The sequence below is a fragment of the Strongyloides ratti genome, scaffold srae_scaffold0000002 (genome assembly GCF_001040885.1).
Source record: "Strongyloides ratti genome assembly S_ratti_ED321, scaffold srae_scaffold0000002".
Lineage (NCBI taxonomy): Eukaryota > Metazoa > Nematoda > Chromadorea > Rhabditida > Strongyloididae > Strongyloides > Strongyloides ratti.
This window is the reverse complement of record NW_020171520.1, coordinates 414,083-441,765: the sequence shown is the minus strand read 5'-3', so window position 1 is coordinate 441,765 and position 27,683 is coordinate 414,083. Positions and strand designations below refer to the sequence as shown.

Below are 27,683 nucleotides of genomic sequence, written 5' to 3'. Positions count from 1 at the left end.
AAAAAAATTTGTTGAAAATATACTATTTATAATCCTATAAAAAAAACAATTTCCCATTATGTATACAAACTTTTTTTTTCTCTTTAAAAAAATAAAAAACAATTAATTTAATAAGGTACAAAAACAAGAGAGTTACCCGCAAAATGTGTACATTATACCAAAATGAAGAAATATAGCAAATGTATTTCACTTTTGGATTTACATTTTGTTTGATTATATAGAAGATTTTTGAAGATATGTCGTATAGAAATTTTTTCTTTAAAGAACATTGTTACGAAAAAATCTATAGAAATTTTCAATATGATATATTTGAAAATTACTCTTCTGTTATTCCTGTATATATGGAGGTATGAATTTATTTATCTATTAAGTTTGATTTTTAGCATGAAGTATTAGCGGGTGAATTTTGTAAAAATGTGAATACTCCTGAAATATTTGCAGTTGGTTTACATGATGGAACAGTTATAGTTGGGAATGCGAATAAAGCCAATAAAAGTATTTCAGAAAATTGTTTATTTAATCATTTAAGTAAACATAGAACACATGTAAACGCTGTGTCGTTTGTAAAAGATGATTCAAAATTAATTTCTATATCATCTGAAGATCCCGTATTTTTAAGAGATATTAATACTGAAAAACCATTAGAATGTTTTACTACTAATATAAGTCTTTTAAAATGTTTAGCCCTAAATCCTATACAAAAAAATGTTTTTATTGTTGGTGGACGTGATAATAGTATTGCAATATTTGATATAAGAAGTAGAGAAAGTGTCTTATCTAGAAGTCTAAAACATTTTGGAGATAATAAAATTACATATCTGTCTCAGCCTCATTGGCAATTTTGTAAAAATAGTACATCAAAAGTTACAAATAAAAATAATTCAAAAGATATGATTATATCAACTCTTTCATCCATAACTTTTATTAACGAATGGCAATTTTTGACAGGGTCATCTGTTTCTCTAACAGGTATTCGATGTTGGGATATTCGTTTTTTACCACAATCAAATTTATGTAACTTAGAACCTGTATTTACGTATAAAATGCCAACATCGAAAAGAGATTATGGTATTGCTCATATAGCAAAAGATCCAAAGAGATCTAGTTTTTATGCGGCATGTACAAACAATGAAATTTTTATATTTAGCTCTGATGGAGCACTTGAAGATCCAATGTATACAATGATAAATAACATTGGAGAAGGTATTAACTACTCATCTCGTTTGGCAATTTCTCCCATCTCCGATCATCTACTTGTTGGAACAAGTTTAGATTGTGTAAAAACATTTAATTTATCATCTCTCTATTCTAGGAATCGAAAAAATGATTCCAATTTAGAATCTAATTTACCATATTCTAAATATTTGTTACAAGGACATGATACTGAAACAAATATTGTAAACTATTCAATTGATGGCAAATATATTTTATCTGGTTCTTCGTCTAATATTCGTATTTGGGAATATGGTTGGGATAAAAACTTTATTATGACAGGAGAAGAGTTAAATCAAGTTGAAAAACCAACAAGGGTATATGAATCTAATAGTAATCTAAGTCAACCACATTTAAATTTTACTTTTCCTACATCAAAATTAGGTTTACAATCTAATTCAACAACATCGAGTATTACTCCTAAGCGGAAAGAAACAATTTCAAAGCGGAAACTTTTAGAAAAAAACGAAAATACCTCAATTAAAAAAGGAAGGTTTTTTCCTTTATTTAATAATGTCAACAAAATAGATGAATTTTAATTGTTTTTTACATACCTAATCCATTTTAGATGATGTACTTTATTTGAAGAATTTCAAATAAAAGTTTTTAATATTTCTTTGTTTATAAATTTTACAAAGTGGTTTTTCTAATACAAATTTATTAACATAAGAAAATTAGTAAGTAAAATGAAAAAAAGGCATTCAATATAAAGACAAAAATATTCAAATTTTTATAAGAAAATTGATCAAAGGCATGGTTTGCAAACAATAATGCTAAATTATTATTATTCAAAATTTCAATTCAATATTGATACCAATGAAGAAAGTGTTTTTGTATGTAATGTTATTAAAGGAAATTTAAAAGAAAGGTATCAGCTTAATCTATATTAAAATGCAAAAAAAAAATTAATCCACATGTAACATTTATAAAAAAAAGCAGAAAAATACAGAATTTTCATATCGCCATTTTATATTAACTATAAATAGTATTTTACTAATCCGAAATCCTTCTTTAAGGATAACAACAGAAAACATTTTTTTTTTTTGAATACAATGTTAACAACAAATAAATTTTTTTTATCTTGTTTAATTTTTATCCAAAAAAAATAAAAAATTGTTTTATGATTTAATTAATTAATTTATAATCAAATTTTGAAAGATTAAAAATTTTTTTAATAATATAATATTCAAATATTTTAAAAAAAAAAAGTGCGTCTACCAAAGTGAACCTCACCCTTCATTTGCTGAAATTTTATTACAACTATAAACATTTATATTTTTTTAATATAAAGATTTATAGAAAAAGAATTTATTTTATAAACATGAGAAAATATTAATGAATAATAAAATAATATGATGTTTGATATATATTTTTGTACCAAGTATTTTATATTAATGTTTGCTGTAATTAAAAATATTTATAAATAATTCCAATACAATTAGTCAGTACAAAACTTTTTATTTTACCATTAAATTAATTAACTATTTATATTTAAATTTCTAGGAGCTATTAGTATACATTAGAATATTTTTTTATAAAATTAAAATATTTTAAATGGTTTATTAAAATTTACAAATTAAAAACCCTTTTAATGTGTTGTCATTTCTTTTACTAGTGATAGTATAAATGTTAAACAAATTTTAAAAATTCTATTACACAAGTCAAGAAAATTTTCATCAACTTCTAAAAAAGATTACTTCAGATTACCACATAATACGTTAATAATACAATGGAAAACTGAATTACAATAAATTTAAAAAAATTAAGTGGATTTTTAAATGATTTAATTTAAAAACAAAAAGTACAGAACTTTGTTTTTTTTTTATATTTTAAAATATTAAGAGATCATCTTTAATACAATATATATATTATTTTTTTATCATTACTAAAATGTATTTCTTCAAAGGTGCGCTAAATTTTTTTTTTTTAGTTATAAGTATAGAATAACATATAATAGCAAAGAAAATAAATTACACATTAACATAGTATAATTATTTACATTTTTTTCATATTTAAAATTCATTAAATTATGTGTAAAATTGAAAAATATAAATGTCACTTTTCTATGATATATTTTAAATCAAAAATTTTTTAACAATAATAATAAAAAAAATTTTTTTTAAAAAATAATTTGAAATAGCATCATCTTAGCTTATTAAATAATAATTTATAATTTTTCTTTAGTATTATATTTTTAGAATTAAAATAAATAATATTGAACATATGACGTATAAAATAATTAAAAATTTATTCAAAAATATTATAATAACAAAGTTAAGCTTTATCAATTATAATAATTATTTTATGACAATTTAATTTATTTATGATTTATATGTATGTATATATATTTTTTTTGATTAAAGAATGTCCAAAGATAAAGAAGTGAAAATGGCCATCAAAATTTGTTACTATGAGTTGAAGTTTTTTATTTAATTTACTTTTATTATACAAATATAAAATTCAATAAGAAACCTTCATAAGAGGTGTTGGTAAATATACAGTAAGAATGATACTTATAATATAATCTAGTTATTAATTTGTTAAAATATACCACAATACAATACTTAAAATTTGCATTTACAATTAGGAATTTTTTTATCATTATCTATATTATTTGATAGTTATCTTTTTCTCTAAGTCATCATTTCTTTTCGTAATGGAATGTTATTATTGTGAACAATTTTTGTTTTCATGTCTTAAAATTATTTCATTTAAATTTGATATTTTAAAAAAAAACATTTTTTTCTACAATGTATTACTCATATCATATTTATTTTAATAAAAATATATAAATTAAAAAAAAAAATTAATACATTACAAATTATTAAAATATATCATTGATAATTAAAGTAAACAGAAAACGTTTTAAAATACAAATTCAATATATTTTTAAATATATAAAATGATGAATGTCTAATAAATTAAAAGATTAAATTGCGGAAAAGAAAAATAATAAATTGATAATTAATGGGAAAAAAAAATGTAATCTTTTTAAGTCATCATTATTCTTGAATAACAATTGTCTTTAATTTTAGTCTCCTTCATTTGTAACCATAATATTTCATCATAAATATTAAAATTAAATAACATAATAAAAAAAAATTACATGTTTTTTTACTAAAAAAACAATTTTTGATTATTAAACTATGGTTTGGAAAACATTTTAACAATTCCCAAAATATATTTACATTATTTAATTTACCAATTAAAATTTGTAATGACATATTTTGAAAAATTTATTATTATTTTTTAAACATTGTGACTATTGTTAAAAAAAAAATGCATAAATATTTGTATCAAGTGATTTAATAAATTATTATAAAAAATAAAAAATAATTTATTTGTTTGTTTTAAAAAATTTTTTAGTCAATAAGTAATTATTTTAGTAAATTTATTTAATAACTAATATGCAATGAAATATATATATAGTTGGGTTAAAAAAAAACTATTATTTCAACCAATGATAATTATAGATTTTTTTATTTACTGTCATGATAAAATCGTAACATTAATGTTAATTTGAAATTAAATCATACTTTTATATGTGTTATAAGATCATTTTTTTTTCAATAATTTTATTATTAATAAAATTCAACATTGTGATTTAATAATTTAAAAAATTTATTATTGTACAAGATATAATAGATTATTAAAATTAAAATAAAGGTATACATTAATTTTTATTATCTTATCAAAAATATACATAAGTAAGTGACGCCATTTCATGTCATTAGTTCTTCTTCACATTATACGGATTATATCATAATTACTACCTTACAACAAATTTTGATAATAAAATCAATCTTATCGTTGTTTAAATAAAAATTTCCAGATTTGTTTAACTAACTAATAATCCTAATATTAGTAATATTTTTAAAAATAAGCTTTGTTTCAACGACAAATGAAGTGGCATTAATTTATGTATTCTCTAAAGTGTTTTATTTCTGTTTAATAATTATATGTATATAAATATATATATATATATATTAATCTATATATATTATTATTATTATATTTCTGTATATATATATATATATATATACTTACCTTATCAGTGATTTTATATTTTAAATTATTTTTATCTCATAATAATTTTATATTAAATGTTTTATACATCCTGCAAATATATTAATTTTATCATATAATTTTTTAAATACTATTCAGTAGTAGTAATTTTAAATATTTACTATATATTTTTAGTATGATTTTTCCTCTGCCAACAGCAATTAAAGTTACAGACACATTTAAAGGAAATTTTGATGGTATCGTAATTGTTTCACATTCAATAGAACTCGTTAGAAAACATAGTCATTTAGAAAAGATTTATGAAAATTTAGTTGAATATAGTTTAGAAAATAAATGTATTAATACTCCTTCAGCACATTTTATTTTACTTCCATTTGATTTATTTCCTATTCGCCGCTTAATATACTCAAATGTTGGAAGTATTGATGAAGATTTTGATGATGTTAGAAAGTATAAAACTGCTGCTATTAATGGTATAGAAATGGCTATATCTTCAGGAATGAAAAATGTTGTCTTAATTACATTATCTGATGGAACATTTCAGCAAGCTAATTTAATATCAGCTATTGGTGCTATACATCCTATTTATCTTCCCTTAACTATAAGAGAGCGTAACTTAAAACATCAAAAAATACTAGAAAGTTTAAATGTATTTGTTAATGAAAAAGAAAAGATAAATTTTGAAAAAATATTAAATGCTTTTTCAGTTTCTCTTGCTGTATGTAGAGATGTAGGAGATTCAGATCCTATAAGAATGACACCATTAAAAGTTGGAAAATATATGAAAGATTTATTTGATGAAACATCATCCGTCAAAATTAAAAATATTACAGACTTAGATATTATTGAAAAAGATTATCCATTAATGTTTGCAGTTAATCGTTCTGCAAATGATGTACCCGAACATAGACCGTGTCTTATTAAATTGGAATATAAAGGTCCCTCTGATAAAGAAGATATAGAAACCATAATGCTTGTTGGTAAAGGTGTTACAATTGATACAGGTGGTATTAATTTAAAAATAGGAACTGCCATGAATGGAATGAGTAGAGATAAATATGGATCAGCTGTTGTTGCTGGTTTTTTTGCTGCATTAGATATTTTAAAACCAAAAAATCTCCATGTTATTGCAAATATGCCAATGGTTCGTAATAGTATTGGTTCTAATGGTTATACATGTGATGAAATTATTCAATCAAGAAGTGGAAAATATATAAGAATTATGAATACTGATGCTGAAGGTAGAATATCAATGCTTGATTCATTAACTGAATTATTAGAAATGTCTATTAATTATAAAAATCCTCATCTTTTTACTTTAGCTACTTTAACTGGTCATGAAATTTTGGCACATGGAGAATATGCAGCAATGATGGATAATGGACCTGCCTTAAAATATGGTACTTCAAATGAAATTCTTAAAACTGGAGAAATATATGGACAACCTTTAGTTATTGATCGTTTACAACCAGAAGATTTTCAATTTAATCTTCCTGAATGTAAAGAAGCAGATCTTCGTCAAGGAAATACTTTAGCATCTGTAGTTACACTTAGAGGACATCAAGCACCAGGAGCTTTTCTTATTCAAGCTTCTGGATTAATGAATCATCAAAATAAAAATGAAAGACCAGTTAAATTTACTCATATTGATATGGGTAGTTGTATGGGTGATTTTCCAAATGTATCTTTTCCAAATCCTCTTGTAACATTTATTGCTCATTATATTTTACCACGTATTTAATTAAATTTTTTTTTTTTAATTGTAAAAGTTATTACGTTTTTCAATAAAAAAGTTGAAATATTTTATATTATTAAAAAACAACTTTTTTTCACATAGTCATGAAATAGTTTTTACAGAAAAAATAAAGTGCACTGTTTACTAGGAAAAAGTATTATGGTGAATGTATACATATTATAACACTTAATTCCTCCTACTTTAATTTATACCTCAGAGTAAAAAAAATTTCTAAATAACTTCTTATTTATTGATCCAACACAGATTTAAAATTACATTATAAATATTTTTTTCTACATTTTTAATCTTTTTTATAAAATAAACTTTGTATTATTTTATTAATGTTACTATGATAATCAAAAATATAATAGAAAAAAAATATGACAAATAAAATGACATACTAATTTACTTGACCAATTATAGGTTAAAAATTTTCAATAAATATAATTAGAATAAAAAAATTGTATATTTATTTTACTTAATATTTGTTTAAGTCAATTTCAAATGTTGAGTGTGGCTTGGCTTCTTCATTAGAATTTCCACCGTCCGATGTATCAGTAACTCCGCCTGCTTCAACAAGTGGTACAATTTCCTCAATTTCAGTTGGCTTACGATCCTTAAGTAAGATTATTCCTCCGTTAGTAATAGACTTAACAGGCTTATAACGTGTATTATCACCGATTGTCAATGTTTTTAATTGAAGACGAACTACGCGTCCAGGATTTTGAATGTTATGAGTTGGAGATTCAATTTCTTTTTTATCACTTTCTTTATTGTCCTTAACATCTAAATCTTTACTATTACTGGCTTCAGTTTTTGTGCCTGTTTCAGTATCCATTTTTTCCGATTCAATATTTTTACTTCCACTTTCCTCAGCCTTTATTGTTTTTAGAAGTTGACATACACCAGGCTTTTTCTTTGATGTGATAGATAAAATAGCTGTTTCAACTTTTTCTAAATCATCTTTTTTCTTTTCAGTAGTTGGTGGCGGGTATGCATAAGTTGACATTTTCGCATTACATCGGAATTCTGTCTTTGGCATCTAAATATTATTTTAAAACATATATTAAATATTCTACTATTTATATAAAGTTACCTGAAGATCTTTGTTAAGGCCAATCAAACATGTTGGACGGAATATAAGAGATGAAAAGTGAACGTACGAATGCCAATACCAATGCTGTAAGAAAACAAATGTTCCAACTATACTCTGCATATCCGGATGTCCATTCTTATTTTTTAAAGAAATTGTTACATTACGGCCACCAGCATCCAAAATGCCTTGAGCAATAATAGCTCCAAACTAAAAATAAACATTTAAATAAGCTGCAATTAAATTTCAATTCATACTCTAGCTATAGGATCCTCAGTTTTCTCTGGTATAATTTTAGTGAGCATTTTACGATAATCAACAACCTTTGAACATGTTCCTTCTGTTTGTTGAATTAAAATAAACGACAATGCAATTAAAGCCCCTTGTCTAACATAATTTTCTTTAGCTTGTGTTAGTGGTTCTAATAAAGCAATGGCTTCCTAAAAGGTTTCATTATATTTTTATTTTTTATTATAAATAAATGCTTACTTTATATCCAGATCCAGCACATGCAATACCTAATGCGACAGCAGCTCCATATCTAACATTACCATTGAAATGCTCTACCAACATACTTGTGTATGAGATACATTGTTCAGGATCGCTAAAAAAAATAAAAAAATAAATATATAATTGCAAATATTTTTTAATATAAGAAAAAAAAAATTTAAATTTTAACTTTATATTTAATTCACATACTTAATAGTAGTAAGATAAAAAATTATTTCGAAGGTATGATTTTAGTTAACTTAGTTAAAATGTATAGAGGCGTCGCGCAACCATGATTAGGATATTCTTATTACAATACATATACAAACTAGATAGCTTCTTAAGATATTTATATTCAGTGTACCTTTCACACTCGTCCTGTCGCTTCTTTATTCTTTTGCTTTTATAAACAGCTCTTCCACACCCAACTACTATTTCATGTTGGGATTTGTTGGCGATAAAAATATTATAAAAAAAATCTATTTAATAACTGATGTCATTTAATATATATTATTAATTCGGCATATGTGAAACAAATGTCACTTTATTTAACCACTATGTAATTTTTAAAAGTCTATCTTTAAATTAACTTATTTTTTAAACAATAACGGTAGATAAGAAAATGTAAATAAAATGAGTCCTTTTTTTTCAATAACAAATAAGAACAGTAATAAAAATTATTTAATTTTAGATGAAATAGAAGAATATGACTTTATCTGTTCATCCTCGACTAAATATTTTAGCTCTATTCTTATTACCTGTTTTATGTGTGAGTGGACTAATAGGAAATATTTTGGTTTGTATTGCAATTGCGTTAAATAAACATCTTCATAATGTGACTAATTATTTTTTATTTTCATTAGCTATTGCGGACCTACTAGTCTGTGTTATTGTTATGCCATTTAGTATTATAATTGAAGTATCTGATGGTAAGTTCCAACTAATCTATGAACAATTTCAGTATAAAAATACCATTTCCCATGTTATTTTTTAAATATAGGTTCATGGAATTGGAATTTTCCAATTTGTTTAATATATGTTTATGCAGATGTATTTCTGTGTAGTGCGAGTATTGTACATATGACTACAATTTCATTGGATCGTTATATAGGAATAAGTAAACCATTAAGTACCAGAAATCGAAGAAAGACTACTATTATACTTAAAATATCATCTGTATGGGTAATTACTGCTATTATTACAGGCCCAATTGTAGCTTTAGCTTTATGGGATAATACTAATATACTATCAAACTCAACATGTGCCATTAATAATCGTTTATTTATGGTTTATGGATCGACATTAATTTTTCTTATACCATTTATTGTTATGTTATTAGCATATTTAAGGACAACCTCCCTTTTAAGCAAACAAAAACTTTCTGCCATATTTGAATCAACAGGTAAGAATAATACAGGGCTAAGAAGAACAATCCATAGACGAAAAGAAAAAAAGAAAGTTGGTGAACAAAATATAGAAAGTCAAAAAAGAAATGAATACAAAATTTCAAAAGAACTTAAACCACTTATAGATAATGATGAAACATTAATATCACTTGGTAAATCTTCTACAGACATACGGACAACTATAATTATGAGGTATTGAAAGATGTAGTTATACTAAGGTAATTTAATCTTCATATTCTAGAACGTTAAGTAGGCACCTTATAAAACGATATTCTGTTTTACCACGTAGTAATAGCGTTGACTCAGAACAAAAAGCAACAAGAGTTTTATCTATAGTTTTTTCCTGTTTTTTTATATGTTGGACTCCTTTTTTTGCAAACAACTTTTTAGCTGGATTTTGCGGAAAAATATGCGAGCCACCACAATGGGTAGAAACATTGTTTCTATGGTTAGGATATTGTTCATCTATTATTAACCCAATTATATATACAATTTTCAATAAAAAATTTCGCGAAACATTTATAAGAACACTACGATGTCAGTGCAAACAAACACGATTAAATGATTTACGACAGTCAATATAATTGTCAATAGAAAAATCATCTGTATGATGGTAATAATAAATATTAAAAAAAAAAGTGTACTTGTAGGACACTTGTGTAATTATTAAATATTGTAAATATATGTTTGAAAATAAACTTACTTGCATAAAACAAATCCAATTGCGATAACAGCAAATCTTTTAACATCTTGGTTTGGATCTGAGGCAACTTTTGCCAATAATTTTCTGACCATAGTTGCTTTTGAAGTTCCAGCATATGCTAAAGCTAATGCACAAACACCAGTTTGACGTAAAATAGCATTAGATTTCTGTTCTAACAATTCATCAATCCATTGGTCAGCCTCTTCCGCTCTTCCATAAGCCATAAGTGCAATACCATTCCTTAATCCACGTTGGATTTTATCGTGTTGTGTCTCCTGAGCATAAAGTACCATTTCATTAAAACAAGTTTTATTAAGACTTCCACACATTATTAAACCCATAGCTGTGCCTGCAGCTTCTCCAGCTACGGCATCATCAAAAAGAAGGACATCCCTGAGAGCTCCATAAACTTCCATATCATGTGATGCTAAACAAGCTAATCCAATGGCTAAAGCAGCACCATGACGAACAGGAGCAGTTTTTCCATTTTTCAATTCATCAAGTAAAAATTTGGTAACTTCAGGATTACCATGATTTGCATGAATCAAACCATAAGCATATAAAGAACCACCTTCTTTAAATCCAAACTGATCAGTTTCACCTTTTGGTAAATATGGTTCAAGAAGTTTTTTAGCACGTTCTTCATGTCCTTTATGAATTAATCCCAATGAAGCAACTGCATTAAATTTATTCCAATTTATTGCTTTTGAAATCCATTCTAAATTATCACGAAGAAAATCATCACAAGTGGTTCCGAGATGCATAATACCGTTAGCCATAACAACAGCATTGTGAATTGTTGAAGCTCTTACTGATTCTTTCATATGTTTCAAAATAAGCATATCAGTATGATTATTTTTAATAAGAAATTGCATATGATGTTTAATTGTTTCAGTTCCTTTTAAAATTGCCAACAATTTCGTTAATTTTTCTTCAGGTATTGAAACTTTTGTACAAGCAACAGTTCCATCTTCATTGATATTGCATGTTTCTTCTGTTAATGCTTTAACTATTGAATGAATAAATTGTTGAGAAGCATTTTCATATAAATCAAAACCAATTTGATAAGAAAGAAGTGTACCATCTTCAGTCTTGCAAAGACGTGTAAGAATATCTCCAACTGCAGAAGGTTTTTCAAGTTTTAAGAGACATTGACACATTGAACTAAAATCAGGTTCAGCCATTGTTGAAAACATATTAAAGAGAAGATCAAGAACAAGACCTCTGAATGTAACATCAATATCAACTTCAACAACTTTTCTAACTGTATCAGAAAGAACACCTTGTCTATCTTCAGCATTTTTTACAGAAGTTTCAATCATATCTAATCTTTTTGTTTCCAATGCTAAACCAATAACAAAGTTGTACTCTTTTTTCTTTAGATTTGTTTCAAAAATTCTATTTACAAGATTTTCTAAGTCATTCTTAACAATTTGTCCCTTTGACCTTAAATTTTTATATGTATCAAGAGCTTGCTCAACAACTTTATTTATATATTGCTCATCTTGTGGACCATTTTGAATCGATGGTTTGCGAGGAGTCAATACAAATGTATTTTCAGCTTTTAAAGCAAATTCTAAAGCAATATCATAATCACCTAAGCAATAAGCAACTTTTGAAGATAATAACGCTGCGCGTCTTCTTTCACTAAAATCTTTGTCATCAGCAAGTTTTTCAATACTTTTTAAATAATTGGCAACTTCAAACCAGGTAGGAGTAAGTGCATCCCAATCATCAAAAGCGGTTACAATAAGTTCTTTGTCTTGATTTGAGAAATGATCACTTTCTAATGCAAGCATAAAAGATGCTAAAATAATATCTTGTGTAAAGTAAAAATTATTTAAAAACTTACATGCATCTTGTAACTGATAATCATGAGCCTTCCATTGTTCCAAAAGATAAAGAGTCATTTTGTTAGATATAACGAAATAGAAGGTTAATTTCTTTTTAAATCGAAATGGTTTTTATATTCCGTGTGCTGGGAAAATTTGAATGTCATCAAAATGAACATCAAAACAATCGTTGTAGGATAAATTGGTTTTTAATGTCTTTTTTCATAAATACATTAATAATATTGGCAAATACTTTTTAAAATGGTATTATTTTAATTTATATGTTTTTATTATTAATATGAAAATATTTGTAAAAGATAAAAATAAAATCATTGTATAGTTTTTTTTTGCTAATTTTTTATACATATTAGTAGTAAGTGTCTTACACAATTTTTTTATTATAATGATATTTTTTTAATCTTCTTTTTGTCGTTATCTAAATAAAAATTAAACTTAAAATATGTGTTAAATATATTTATTTGTTAAAAATATTTATTTCTACCACATATTTTTAACAAAAAATATATTTAATTTATATAAATAATATTAAAATTAATGAAAGAGAACAATAATACTGGTAAATAATATCCAATTACAAATTGACACGTAACCGATTTTAATATCATAACTAGCAGAAGAAGTTGTCTATATTTTTCTTATCAAATTTATATTTTTAAAGGTCACTATAATTGTCGCATAAATTACTTGATACATTTGTCTATTTACATTTGCGTGACTATTATCTATCCTTATTTGACGGCAGTATGTTACTATCTAAATTATTCACCCGTTCTATTTCAACTACTAAATTGAATCTTATGAAAGACGTTAAAAAAGTTACCATTATTGGTTCTGGTTTAATGGGATCTGGAATAGCCCAAGTTTCTGCTCAAGTTAATATGAATGTAACTCTCGTTGATAAAGATGAAAAAGCACTAGAAAAAGCTAAAACAATCATTTCAAAGTCTATTGATCGTGTAGCAAAAAAAAAGTTTGGTGATAATAGCGATGAGAAAAATGCTTTTGTTATGGGTACATTAAATAATATTAAATATACAACAGATATGAAAAAGGCTGTCACTGATACTGATCTTGTCATTGAAGCTATTGTTGAAAATTTAAGTGTTAAACAAAATTTATTTAAGGATATTGAAGAAGTAGCTAAAAGTGATACTATTATTACAACAAATACTTCTTCATTATGTCTTTCTGATATAGGGGAAAATTTGAAAAATAAACAAAATTTTGGTGGACTTCATTTTTTTAATCCAGTTCCAGTTATGAAATTATTAGAAGTTGTAAGAACTCCACAAACTTCACAAGAAACAATGGATGCTTTACTTGAATTTGGTAAAAAGATTGGTAAAAGTACTGTTAAATGTAAAGATACTCCTGGATTTATTGTCAATAGATTACTTGTTCCATATATGTTTCAAGCTATTGAGATGTATGAACGTGGAGATGCTTCTAAGGAAGATATTGATATTGCAATGAAACTTGGTGCAGGATATCCAATGGGTCCATTTGAATTAATTGATTATGTTGGTTTGGACACAGCAAAATTTATTATGGATGGTTGGATTAAAAAATATCCAAATGAACCATCATTTAAAGCATCTCCTTTACTAAACAAACTTGTTTCTGAAGGAAATTTAGGAAGAAAAACTGGAAAAGGTTTTTATACTTATTAGATAATATTTACTATTCTTATTTTTTTTACACAAAATAAAGTTTTAACATATTTACATAGTTAATTTTTATTGTTTTTATATTTTAAAGTATTTTACAACAAAACAAACTTAGAGAATTTATTAAATAATTAAACATTTTTTTTACAATACAAATAATAATCACTGTACAGTATTTTAAGTAAATTGGTTGTAAGTATGTTAACAAGGTATTTTCATGTGAATATATGATTAAAATGTTAATTCTATTTATCCATTTGAAGCAGCAATGCTCCTTTTTGCTGCTACAATAAGATACTGCAAACCACTTAATGGTTGTGCGCATTTTAAAAAATTGTGTTTTAACAATTCACTTGCTGAGTATCTTTTATCAACATTAACTTCTAATGCTCTATCAATAAAATCTCTAAAAGGAAGTGATAAAGATTCGCGTGATGGAAAATCAGGTTTTCCATTAGTGGCTATAAGATAAATTGCTCTTAAAGGATTTTCATTTAAATATGGAGGTTCACCTTCAACCATCTCAATAGCCATAATTCCCAAAGACCAACAATCAACAGAAGGTCCATACTGTTTTCTTGTGACTACTTCAGGTGCCATCCAATAAGGTGTACCTACCATAGTTGTTCTTTTATTTTGTTCTGGTGAAATCTGAGCACAAAAACCAAAATCAGTCAATTTAACAGAACCATCCATACCTAATAAAATATTATCTGATTTTATATCTCTATGAATAACATGTCTAGAATGTAAAAATTCTAATGCTTGTAAAACTTCTCTACACACACCAGCAATCATGCCTTCTTCCATTTGACATTCTGTAACAACGTCCGTCAAACTTCCACCAGCTAAATATTCCATTATAACCCAAAGATCATCACCGACTAAATAACTGTCTAAATAATTTACAATATTTGGGTGTTTATTTTCCCGCATTACTAAAATTTCATTTATAATTAAATCTTTCTTTGGTTGTTGTGATAAATTCATTTCTTTTATAGCAACTTCAGCACCTGTACTAATTTCAATTGCCGTATAAACAGATCCCGATGCACCACTTCCAATTTTATCTACCTTTTGATACCTTCTATCAGGATTTCCTATTGTAACAATTGATCTAAGACGTGCTAATACCTCAGCATCACTAAGTTTTTTTTTCCTTTGTGAAACTTCTCTTTTAGTATCTTTACCAAAACCACCAGAAACTGTTACATTAGAAGGATTTTTTTCATCATCATCTTTTGGTTTTGTGTATATTGAAAGAGTTCTTGGTGGCCTTTCTGGAATTGGTGGAGGTGGTCTACTATTATCATTATTAAGAAATGATAATTTAGAAGTCATTGATGTATTTGTGGGTGTTGATGATAAATCTCCTTTTCCACCCGTCACTAGTGATGCATCACATTCACTAACCGATGAATTAGAACTAACAGAAAATGAATCTTTTTTTTTAATAGACATATTATCAAAAGTATTAGTCAATTTTTGATTTTGTAAATTTGTTAATGATGAATTAACATTGTATGATGACAATGTAGATTTTTGTTGATAATTAGGAGGAAGACTACAATTATTTGATATTTTAAAATTATGGCATGAAGATAATGTTGAATAATTTGGCTGTTTTTGCAAACTTGATTCCATTCCATTTGAACTAGAATAACCAATGCTTGAACTATTTTGAATTTTATAACCACTATTAAAACTTTTATTCATAAAAGGTGATGATGGTGTAATAGGTAAAGATTTTTTATGTACAGGTTCAGTTTTTGAAGTATAATTAAATTGCGTATAACTAGAACTTGGAGATACTGTTGAGCTATCCCGAAAATTATCATATTGATTGTCATCAAAACGAAGCCACTTCTGTGTACTATTGTCTTTTTGTGTATAATATTTTAGTGCATCTAAAACTGCTTGTGGATTTTGTTGTTGTTCTTGTTTTGAAATTTGAGAATTTTGCAACAAAATTGCCCAGTGTTGTGGCATTCCAGTAAACTCACCAGTACTAGGATCATAACCAACATGAACAGTATGTTCAAAATTGGATGGTAATGAAATAATAGGTTTATCTGAAATTTTATCTTTTGCTTTTGATTCTAAAATAATTATAAGAAAAAAATATTATTTATTATAAAACTTACTTTTTCCTGCCACAAATGCTTTTAATTTACTTTTACTACTACCACTATTTTTTAATGAAGTATTGCTTGATCCTGAAAATGTAAAATTGTCACTTTTACTCATTCCACCATTTAACATAATCATACCATCTTTGTTTGATTGATAATCTTTAACATCAATAAATCTATGATGTATATTTGAATTATTACTACCATTTGTATTTGAATTTCCAAAACTTGTATAATTCGAATACATTTGGTTTTTTATGTACTAAAAATAAAAAAATAAATTTTTTTTTTACAAATATTTCTACAAATTATTTATACATCAATAAAAGTAAAACATATTTAAGTAATGACACACACAAGTAATAATTTAAATATAATATGACTCGGAATGCACCCAATGTTTCACTAACCTTTTATTTAATTGTACTTCAAAACAATTAAATAAAAGTTACAAAAAATCTACCACTATAAACCAAATAATAATTATATTAAAATTTAATAGATGAATTTTCATTTTATCAGTGTATTATATTTTCACTATTGATAAAATAAATTATATTACTCATTAAAAATACATGTCCTTTACAAAACATTAGAGTAAATTTTCAACAAAAACTTTTACCTAGAAGAATAAGAAATATTTATTAGATGAACAACTGCTAGTAAATTCATCAATAAGTAGTAAAAATATTACTTCCAAATAATTTACTGGTTGTTACAACTTATCTGATTATTATTATTATTATACCTATCTTATAAGAAAGACAATACTAGCCGAATAACGACGTTCCAATGAAAATTTAATAATATACTGTGTGGTGATTTTATAAAATTTGTAGATAAACGTCCGTTGATATATATTTATTATTATTATTGTGGCTAGAGAACCTTCACCATTTAATGATGATTAGAGATAGAGAAGAATTGAATTACGTAGAAATGACAAGTAAGAGGATAAAAACGAACATAAACATATGTATAATAAATAATTTGCGGATATATTTAACCATGTTCTACAGATACATAAAAGAAATTTTTTTTATATATAAAAAAAATAGTAATAATTCGATAAAACAAATAAAAATAAATTATCTATTCAAGGTAATTTTATATAATGATAAATATATAAAAATAAAAGATTACTTTTAAATATATAATAATATTAGATAAAGTTTTTGGTGTTAACTCGTTTATATTTTAAAAAAAAAATACATTTTTTTGTATTTTTATTTGCCTAGTAAAATTAATTATCCATAAAATTAATGGTAAATCAAATTAATATAAAAATATAATAATGAAGTACTTTAAATAGAAAATAAAGAAATAATAACATTTCCTTCATACAATTAAAATAAATATACTACACATATAGCATTAGACTGCAATTGCCAATGTTATAATAATCTCCTATCAAAATTTAATCTAGGTTATCTATAACAGTTTACAATCAAAAAGAAAAACTGATCAACTAAAGAACCTCCTATATACAAGACACGTTTTAACATACACATTTCCACACAAGATCGCTTATACATAATTCCAATTATAATTCTACACAGAAGAATTGTGTATTTGCGGAGTTTTTTTACTGCATTATTACAATACCGTTATATTGTGTTCTTATGAAATTTAACTTTGTTCTTTTATCTTACTTTGTAAATATTGTATCAACATCATTTTAATTATATAATAAACTAATTTTTCAAGAAACTAAATTATAATAAAATTTTACATGTTAATATTTCGTAACTTTTTTTCATTTGTCATATAGTTGTGAAAATGTTAATATTTATTTTTTTTTTAGAATCTATCGGATATGACTCTCATAGGTGTTGATTTTCGAGCTCCACTTCGGGATGTCAAACGAGTTCAATTTGGTGTTTTATCTCCTCAGGAAATTGTAAGTAGATTTAGTTAAATTTAATAAATTATCGTTTATAGCGGAATATGTCTGTTTGTGAAATAGAACATCCCGAAATTTACGATAATGGTAAACCTAAACAGGGTGGACTTATGGATCCTCGTCAAGGTGTTATTGATAAAAGAGGACGATGTATGACATGTGCTGGATCCATGATTGAATGCCCTGGTCATTTTGCCCATATTGAATTGGCAAAACCTGTTTTTCATATTGGTTATCTTACAAAAGTATTGAAAATTTGTAGATGTGTTTGTTATTATTGTGGCATGCTTCTCATTGATCCTAATGATCCAGTTGCTCAGGAAAGATTAGAAAAAACAAAAAATAGTTTTAGAAATAGACTAACAATTATATATGAGTTATGTAAAGCAAAAAATGTATGTGCTGCTTCAGACTCGTTAGTAAAAGGTGAAGAAGGTGAAGTAACACGCGGAGACAGAAGAGTATCATGTGGTAGGTATCAACCTAATTATCGAAGAACTGGTCTCGAAATTTGGGCTGAATGGAAGAAATTAAACGATGATAAAGAAGAAAGAAAGATACCTTTTACTGCAGAAAAAGCTATGTCTATATTAGCAGAAATTCCAGATGAAGATTGTTCTGTTCTGGGTTTAAATCCACGTTTTGCAAGACCTGAATGGATGATTGTTTCAGTTTTGCCTGTTCCTCCACTCTGTGTTCGTCCAGCAGTTGTTACTTTTGGATCAGCAAGAAATCAAGATGATCTCACACATAAATTATCTGATATTATTAAAACTAACAATCAATTAAAAAAAAGTGAACAAACTGGTGCTGCTAGACATGTAATTGAAGAAGATATTAAATTACTTCAATATCATGTTGCTACTTTTGTTGATAACTCTATTCCTGGTATTGCTGCTGCTACACAAAAATCTGGGCGTCCATTAAAGTCTATCAAACAAAGGTTGAAAGGTAAAGAAGGTCGTATTCGTGGAAATTTGATGGGTAAACGTGTTGATTTTTCTGCTCGTACAGTTATTACACCAGATCCAAATTTACCACTTGATACTGTTGGTGTTCCAAGAACAATTGCTCAAAATATGACATTTCCTGAGATTGTTACACCTTTTAATATTGATAAATTACAAGAATTGGTAAATAGAGGTGATTCTCAATATCCTGGTGCAAAATATATTATTCGTGAGAATGGAACAAGAATTGACTTAAGATATCATCCAAGAGCTGCTGATTTACATTTGCAACCAGGTTTTAAAGTCGAAAGACATATGACTGATGGTGATATTATTGTTTTTAATCGTCAACCAACACTTCACAAAATGAGTATGATGGGGCATAGAGTTAAAGTTTTACCTTGGTCAACATTTCGTATGAATCTTTCTGTAACAACTCCTTATAATGCTGATTTTGATGGTGATGAAATGAATCTTCATTTACCTCAATCTTTAGAAACTAGAGCAGAAATTGCTGAAATTGCTCTTGTACCAAGACAATTAATTACTCCACAGGCTAATAAACCTGTTATGGGTATTGTCCAAGATACACTTTGTGCTGTTAGAATGATGACTAAAAGAGATGTATTTATTGATCATGAAAAAATGATGGATTTATTGATGTTTTTACCATCATGGGATGGTAAAATTCCTCAACCTGCTATAATTAAACCAAAACCATTATGGACAGGAAAACAATTATTTTCATTAATTATTCCTGGACAAGTAAATTGTCTTCGTACTCATTCAACACATCCTGATGAAGAAGATAATGGACCATATAAATGGATATCTCCTGGTGATACTAAAGTATTAATTGAAAATGGAGAATTACTCTCTGGAATTATTTGTTCAAAAACAGTTGGTAAATCAGCTGGAAATCTTATTCATGTAGTTGTTATGGAACTTGGTCATGAAGTAGCAGCTCATTTTTATTCACACATTCAAACAGTTATCAATGCATGGCTTATTGGAATAGGACATACAATTGGTATAGGTGATACAATTGCTGATAAAGTTACATATCATAATATTCAAAATACTATTAGAAATGCAAAAAGAGAAGTCTTAGAAGTTATTGAAAAAGCTCACAATGATGAGTTACAACCAACTCCAGGTAATTCTTTAAGACAAACATTTGAAAATCAGGTTAATCGTATTTTGAATGATGCTCGTGATAGAACTGGTGGTGAAGCACAACGTTCTTTAACGGAATTTAATAATCTTAAATCTATGGTCGTTTCCGGTTCAAAAGGTTCTAAAATTAATATTTCACAGGTTATTGCTTGTGTAGGACAGCAGAACGTTGAAGGTAAACGTATTCCATTTGGTTTTAGACATCGTAGTTTACCACATTTCTTCAAAGATGATTATGGACCAGAATCTAAAGGTTTTGTAGAAAATTCATATCTTGCTGGTTTAACACCTGCTGAATTTTTCTTCCATGCTATGGGAGGTAGAGAAGGTCTTATTGATACTGCTGTCAAAACCGCTGAAACGGGTTACATTCAACGTAGATTGATAAAAGCTATGGAAAGTGTAATGGTTAATTATGATGGAACTGTAAGAAACTCAATTGGTCAAATGGTTCAATTACGTTATGGTGAGGATGGTCTTGCTGGAGAATGGGTAGAAAATCAAAATCTTCCAACTATTAAACCAACTAACATAGAATTTAAAAAGAGATTTAAGTTAGATGTTGGTAATGAAAGAATGATAAATAAATGGTATACTGAAAATGTCATTTCTGATATTACATCTTCAACAGAAGCAGTAAGATTGATAGAAGAAGAATTTGCTACACTAGAAAAAGATCGTGAAGTTTTAAGAAAAATCTTTCCAACAGGTGATTCTAAAGTTGTATTACCAGTTAATTTGGATCGTCTTATTTGGAATGCTAAAAAGATATTTCATGTTGATGTTAATGAACCAACTGATTTGTCACCAATTACAGTTATTAATAAAGTTAAAACACTATGTAATAAACTTGTTATTGTTCAAGGTGAAGATTCAATATCTAAACAAGCTCAACATAATGCCACTATTTTAATTTCATCACTTATTAGATCTGTTTTATGTTCTCGAAAGGTTGCTGAAGAACATAGACTTAGTCAATCTGCTTTTGATTGGGTTATTGGTGAAATAGAATCTCGTTTTAATCAGGCAATTATTCAACCAGGTGAAATGGTTGGAGCTTTAGCTGCACAATCTCTTGGTGAACCTGCAACTCAAATGACATTGAATACTTTCCATTATGCTGGTGTATCTGCTAAAAACGTAACATTAGGTGTACCTCGTCTTAAGGAAATTATTAATGTATCGAAAAATCCCAAAACTCCTTCATTAACAGTATTTCTTAAAGGTGCAGCTGCAAAAGATGCAGAGTGTGCTAAGGATGTTCTTTGTAAACTTGAACATACAAATTTGAAAAAAGTTACTGCTAACACATCAATTCATTATGATCCTGATCCAAAGGACACTGTTGTTGAAGCTGATAGAGATTGGGTTCCTGTATTTTATGATATTAATGAAAAAGATACAACCAATTGTAATCCTTGGGTACTTCGTTTAGAATTGGATAGTAGGAAAATGACTGATAACAAATTAACAATGGAAATGGTAGCTAGTAAAATTAATGCTGGTTTTGGTGATGATCTCGATATTATATATTCTGATGATAACGCTGATCAACTTGTTGTTCGTATTAGAATTATTAAAGGTAGTAGTTCTGAAAGTGAAGATAGTGGACAAATGTCTGATGAAATTTTATTAAGATATATTGAACATAATTTATTGACAGATTTATCATTACAAGGAATTGATGTTATTTCAAAAGTATATATGCATAAACCAACAACAGATGACAAAAAACGAGTTATATTGACACCTGAAGGTGGATTCCAAAAAATTAGTGAATGGATTCTTGAAACTGATGGTACTGCTCTTCAACGTGTACTTTCAGAAGAAAACATTGATGCAACTAGAACAACATCTAATGACATTTGTGAGATTTTCCAAGTACTTGGAATAGAAGCTGTTCGTAAAGCTATTGAGCGTGAAATGAATAATGTAATATCATTTGATGGATCTTATGTCAATTATAGACATTTGGCGTTACTTTGTGATGTAATGACAGCAAAAGGACATTTAATGGCTATCACACGTCATGGAATTAATAGACAGGAAGTTGGTGCTCTTATGCGTTGCTCATTTGAAGAGACAGTTGATATTTTGATGGAAGCTTCTATTCATGCTGAATGTGATCCTGTTAAAGGTGTATCTGAAAATATTATGTTGGGACAATTAGCAAGAGCAGGAACAGGATGTTTTGATCTTGTTTTAGATAGTGAAAAATGTAAACTTGGTATGGAAATTCAATCAAATATTATGATTGGGGGTGATACATACTTTGCTGGTAGTTCTGTTATGTCACCATCAACTTATGCACAATCTCCACAACAAACACCATGGAATAGTGGAGTTACTCCAGGATGGGAAGGAGGTGCTGCTTGGTCACCACATGGTAGTGGTGGAATGACACCTGGTGGTGCTGGATTTTCACCTTCAACTTCTGATAGTGGATTTAGTCCTAGTTATGGTGGTGATTATGGATCAGGTGGATTTTCTCCAGTTGGTGGCATGAGTCCAGGAGGAGCATTATCACCAAAATATGAAGATGGAATAGGTTCAGGAGGTTATAGTCCTGCTTCTCCAAATTATTCTCCGACAAGTCCAAGTGTAAGTTTTAAAAGTCTCCATATTTTAATTATAACATTTTTAGTATTCACCAACTTCACCAAGTTACAGTCCTGGTGGAATATCACCAATGTATTCACCAACATCTCCAAGTTATTCACCAACTTCTCCAAGTTACTCTCCAACATCTCCAAGTTATTCACCAACTTCTCCAAGTTACTCTCCAACATCTCCAAGTTATTCTCCAACTTCTCCAAGTTACTCACCAACATCTCCAAGTTATTCTCCAACTTCTCCAAGTTATTCACCTACATCTCCAAGTTACTCTCCAACATCTCCAAGTTATTCGCCATCATCACCAGCTTATAGTCCTGGAGGTACATCACCAGCCTATAGCCCAACGAGTCCCAGTTATTCACCAACTTCACCAAGTTATTCTCCATCATCTCCTGCATATAGTCCTGGTGGTACATCACCAGCTTATAGTCCTACCAGTCCAAGTTATTCACCATCTTCACCAATTTATAGTCCTGGTGGAACATCACCTGCATATAGCCCTACAAGTCCAACTTATTCACCTTCATCACCATCATATAGTCCTGGAGGAGCTTCACCTATGTACTCACCTACAAGTCCAAGTTATTCACCTATGATGAAAAAGAAAGATGATATGTATTAATGTATGATTTTGTTTTTTAATGCTATGTAATACAGATAAATAAGGCAAAGTGTTCATTATATATTTTTAATTATCAAGAATAACTGTATTTTTAATCTCTTTTTTTTCATATTAAAATAATACCACTTATTTCATTTTAAACGATTATTATTGTTTTTATTAAATATTTCATTATCTTTTTTTTTTAAATTGTTTTTAATTTTGATGGAAATAAAGTCATAACTTGTAATTTGAATTATATGAATAAACTTTATATTATTTTTATCATTTTTTTTTATGATAAAAGGTAAATTTTTTTTTATATTTTTATTGGTTTATAAATAGCTATTTTGAAACAATTTTTTTTATCCTTGTTTTTGATTAATATATCACTTAAGTAACTTCCGCCTTTATATTCGTTCCTAATTTCATAAATTAAATATAAAAAAAAAAATTTGAATAATATGAATTTTTTTTTCAATGTACTATTTTTTATATTATTATTCTTAAAAATTGTTTCTTAAATTAAAACAATTTATCTAAATAATTTTATTTGACAATAAGAATAGAACATAATTAATTATTTTTATAAATAAAATATATCATTCTTTGGGTCAAAAAAAATTTTCATAAGTTCTTTGCTAATTGCTACACTACTGCTTAAATAAATATATATATGTTTTGTCTAGGGGATAAATTCATGAGGCTAAAAAAAATATTCTAGCGGCAGATTTAATAAAAATAATATTAAAATGTAGTAAACAGTATACTGTTTTAATTCATTATACACTGATAAAATATTTTGTATTACATATACTTCAACTCTTATGAATATTTCAAAACTATTTTATTATACATTTTTAAAATATAATTAACTATCTATATCAATATTACAAGTATTGTTACCACTTTTTTTAAATCTATCAATATATATTTTTATATTAATTATGTTCTCAAATAATTGTTCCAGAAATGGTTGTTAAAATTTAATATATAAATAAGTAAAAATTTTGTTGTATAATTTTAGAAAATTTTAATAAATACATTTGTAATTTTATTCAAATTTTTATTTATAATTTTAAAGTATTAAAATTTTTCTTTTTTTTTTACAAAAATTGTTGATAAATAATAATTCTTGTTAATCTTGGAGATCTTTTTCATGTTAATAAAATTTAGAAAATTAGAAATAAAGTTAAAGAATGTGAATATATTTTTCATAATCTTTAATTTTTTAAAATTTAAATTTTTAATAGAAAAAAGCGTCTATCAAAACTAACTAATATTGATGGAAATATTTTTTTTATTTAAAAAAGTCTAGAAATATAAATTTTTAAAAAGTTTACTTTAATTAAGACTAAATTAAAAAAATGGTTTATTTTATTTTCAATTTCAAATTTAACATGATTAACAATATTATTTGATAAAAGATGAAATATATTGTATTAATACATAAATGATGAGCAATTTTTGTCTCATTTATTGTCAAATGAAAAACATTATCTGTCACTGATACTGTCAAATTTACACATGGCAAATTTCAATTACAACTGCCAAAGAGGTTTGCAAATAATTTGATGCAGCTGGAAATAGACCACTTGAATTTTTTTGAAGTAAAAAATACTTCTCTTGTACCTAGTTTAATCTTCATCATGACATTCAATTACATAACATGACTTCCTTACTAATATTACTAAAAGCCAATTGAAAAAGAAAAGTATTTCTTTTTATCTATTATGCCAATATCATTATAAGAGGCGGCTGTCATTTGCTTATAATATAAAATGGGCATGGCTAATGTTACAGTAGTATAGTTAAGAAAAATTTTGAATAAGTAATGTTTACCATCTTTTATAGCTTTTCAAGACTCGATAAATACATTTAACTTCTATTATGAATATAAATTTTTCAACTAACTTTCAAAGTTCTTTCCATCTATTTTCTATGTCTGAAAAAAAAGAAGAAAGTTTCATTAAAATTATAGAAAATAATAATGATTCTAAAGGTTTGTTTTCATATTAATAATTTTTTTTTTACTTTTTTTTTTTTAAAGAAAATATAACGGAATTAAAAAAAGTTAATATTAATAAGGAGAAATGTCAAATATGTAACTTTGAAATAATTGATAAGTAAGTAAATATATATTTGTTAATATTATTTTATATTATCTATTTTAAGATTTTGTTGTATGATTGATAATTTATATTATCATAATAATTGTCTTAGTTGTTCAAAATGCCAAAAAAATCTTTCTGATTCATTAACATGTTTTTTTATTCATGGACAGATATACTGTAAAGATGATTATATTATGTAAGCTTTTACAAAATTATATTAAAATACATATTAAAAGAAGTTTATCCCATTTTATTGCATGTATAACAACTCTTAATAAATTAGAGACTTAAATGATTATCAGGAGAGGTATAGTAAAATCATGTGTCATTATAAATACTTGAAATAGATATTCAAGTGGTTCTTCATCTTTTGGAAAGATTTAATATTTACAATATTAAAATTTTTAATTTTTATATTTAAAGATATTAAAAATTATTATTTATTTTATAAGGATACATTTGTGCAAAATTATGAATATAAATTTTAAAGATATTATAGTCTTAATTTTTATAGTCATTAAAAGTTATTAATTAATTTTTAATTTATTGTAAGTATTCCTTATTTTATAAAATTCTTATTTGCTTTCAATATTAAAATGTGGCTTCCAAACATAAAAATTTTACAATCATCATCAAAGACAATTTTCAGTTAAACAAATATAATAATTTTGATTGTGTAAACGTAAATATAGAAAATGTTTTATCGTATCTACCAGATGAAACAACACAAGATTATATATTATATTAATGTGCCATAGAGAAATAGTTTAGTTTTCTTTATTTTATTAAATGTGCAATAAAATGAAAAGTGAAGCAAATAATGATAATTTGTTTGCTTAAGATGAGTTTGAGAAAGGGACTATCATGAAAAAAAAAAATTTTTTTTTTTCAACTATATTTATATTCTTATTTTAAGATTTTTTACTAAAAAATGTAAACGTTGTCAAATTAATTTAAATGCTTCTGATTATGTACAACGAATAAATAGTGATCATTATCATCCTCAATGTCTTACATGCATTTATTGTCAAAGAATTATGGAAAAAGGTGAAATTATTCATCTTCTGGAAGGTGAAGTTGTTTGTTCTATGGATTATACAACAATTATGGGATGCCCTTTAACAACAAAATATATGAAGCCACAAATACAAACAGCTGGAATTTCATTAGGTTATGGAATACCAAGTAATAATATTGACATAGATCTTTATATTCCACATCATTCTTTACCATTTTATTGTAATGAAATGATTGATTCTAATGGAAAAGGTTCAAAACGACCAAGGACTATATTAAATAATCAACAAAGAAAAGCATTTAAAATTGCTTTTGAAAAAAGTGCTAAACCATGTAGAAAAGTTCGTGAACAGTTAGCTAAAGAAACAGGTTTATCTGTTCGAGTAGTTCAAGTATGGTTTCAAAATCAAAGAGCTAAAATAAAAAAAATTAAAAAGAAACATGATGGTGGAAGTAGTGATAATCTAATTGATACAGAAATGGGAAATGATTCAACTGGAAAGATTGATGAAAGAAATTCCTCCAGTCCATCATATAAATCAGATGATAATGATTCAGATGATGACCTTATAGATGATAATAAGGGAAAATCTGTTGAATCAAATCACGATTATCCAATAGCAAAACTATATAGTATGCATAACACTTATTTTGATTTTTAAGTTATTAATAGAATCTTAAATTAATTTACCAAATAGTTTTACATTGAATTATAATATGCCATCAATGTAATATTTTAAATTTCTATTTCAATGAATGAGATATTTTATAATATATAAAAATAATTTACTCTAAATTACCATGTATCATAAACAAAAACTTTTTTCACTACAAAGATGAACTTTTTTTTTATTTTTAAATTTAAAGGTTCCAAAATTATTTATAGTAAATAATCTTTTTAAAACCGATTTATGGATCATATCTCAACATCAATCTTAAATTAGAATATTAATATTGTTATTTCTAAAATGATTATTCAAATTTTTTTCA

The 27,683-nt window shown here is 26.1% G+C and overlaps 7 protein-coding genes across 7 annotated transcripts; 5 read left to right on the top strand and 2 right to left on the bottom strand.

Moving 5' to 3' along the window:
• Positions 1–341: 341 nt before the first annotated feature.
• On the top strand, positions 342–1,751 carry SRAE_0000041800 (Denticleless protein homolog; the record flags this gene model as incomplete). The annotated part of the gene is made up of 3 exons (XM_024646306.1): positions 342–347; positions 384–969; positions 1,024–1,751. 3 exons carry the CDS (start codon positions 342–344, stop codon positions 1,749–1,751), a joined length of 1,320 nt encoding a protein of 439 aa, XP_024500501.1.
• Positions 1,752–5,413: 3,662 nt separating this feature from the next.
• Positions 5,414–6,979, top strand: SRAE_0000041700 (Dipeptidase B; the record flags this gene model as incomplete). Its single annotated transcript, XM_024646305.1, has 1 exon — positions 5,414–6,979. The coding sequence occupies one exon, from the start codon at positions 5,414–5,416 to the stop codon at positions 6,977–6,979; it is 1,566 nt and encodes a 521-aa protein (XP_024500500.1).
• A 472-nt stretch (positions 6,980–7,451) lies between these two features.
• SRAE_0000041600 (26S proteasome non-ATPase regulatory subunit 1) lies at positions 7,452–12,574 on the bottom strand (the record flags this gene model as incomplete). Its single annotated transcript, XM_024646304.1, has 6 exons — positions 7,452–8,015; positions 8,070–8,276; positions 8,324–8,506; positions 8,556–8,670; positions 10,665–12,471; positions 12,517–12,574. The coding sequence occupies 6 exons, from the start codon at positions 12,572–12,574 to the stop codon at positions 7,452–7,454; spliced, it is 2,934 nt and encodes a 977-aa protein (XP_024500499.1).
• Positions 12,575–13,260: 686 nt separating this feature from the next.
• SRAE_0000041500 (Hydroxyacyl-coenzyme A dehydrogenase,mitochondrial) lies at positions 13,261–14,187 on the top strand (the record flags this gene model as incomplete). The annotated part of the gene is made up of 1 exon (XM_024646303.1): positions 13,261–14,187. The coding sequence occupies one exon, from the start codon at positions 13,261–13,263 to the stop codon at positions 14,185–14,187; it is 927 nt and encodes a 308-aa protein (XP_024500498.1).
• Positions 14,188–14,433: 246 nt separating this feature from the next.
• SRAE_0000041400 (CRIB domain and Protein kinase domain and Serine/threonine-/dual specificity protein kinase,catalytic domain and Protein kinase-like domain-containing protein) lies at positions 14,434–16,563 on the bottom strand (the record flags this gene model as incomplete). Its single annotated transcript, XM_024646302.1, has 3 exons — positions 14,434–16,283; positions 16,329–16,400; positions 16,455–16,563. 3 exons carry the CDS (start codon positions 16,561–16,563, stop codon positions 14,434–14,436), a joined length of 2,031 nt encoding a protein of 676 aa, XP_024500497.1.
• A 1,569-nt stretch (positions 16,564–18,132) lies between these two features.
• Positions 18,133–23,583, top strand: SRAE_0000041300 (DNA-directed RNA polymerase III subunit RPC1; the record flags this gene model as incomplete). The annotated part of the gene is made up of 3 exons (XM_024646301.1): positions 18,133–18,216; positions 18,258–22,946; positions 22,990–23,583. 3 exons carry the CDS (start codon positions 18,133–18,135, stop codon positions 23,581–23,583), a joined length of 5,367 nt encoding a protein of 1,788 aa, XP_024500496.1.
• Positions 23,584–25,503: 1,920 nt separating this feature from the next.
• SRAE_0000041200 (Homeobox domain and Zinc finger, LIM-type domain and Homeodomain-like-containing protein) lies at positions 25,504–27,355 on the top strand (the record flags this gene model as incomplete). The annotated part of the gene is made up of 4 exons (XM_024646300.1): positions 25,504–25,564; positions 25,613–25,688; positions 25,738–25,872; positions 26,593–27,355. The coding sequence occupies 4 exons, from the start codon at positions 25,504–25,506 to the stop codon at positions 27,353–27,355; spliced, it is 1,035 nt and encodes a 344-aa protein (XP_024500495.1).
• Positions 27,356–27,683: the final 328 nt, after the last annotated feature.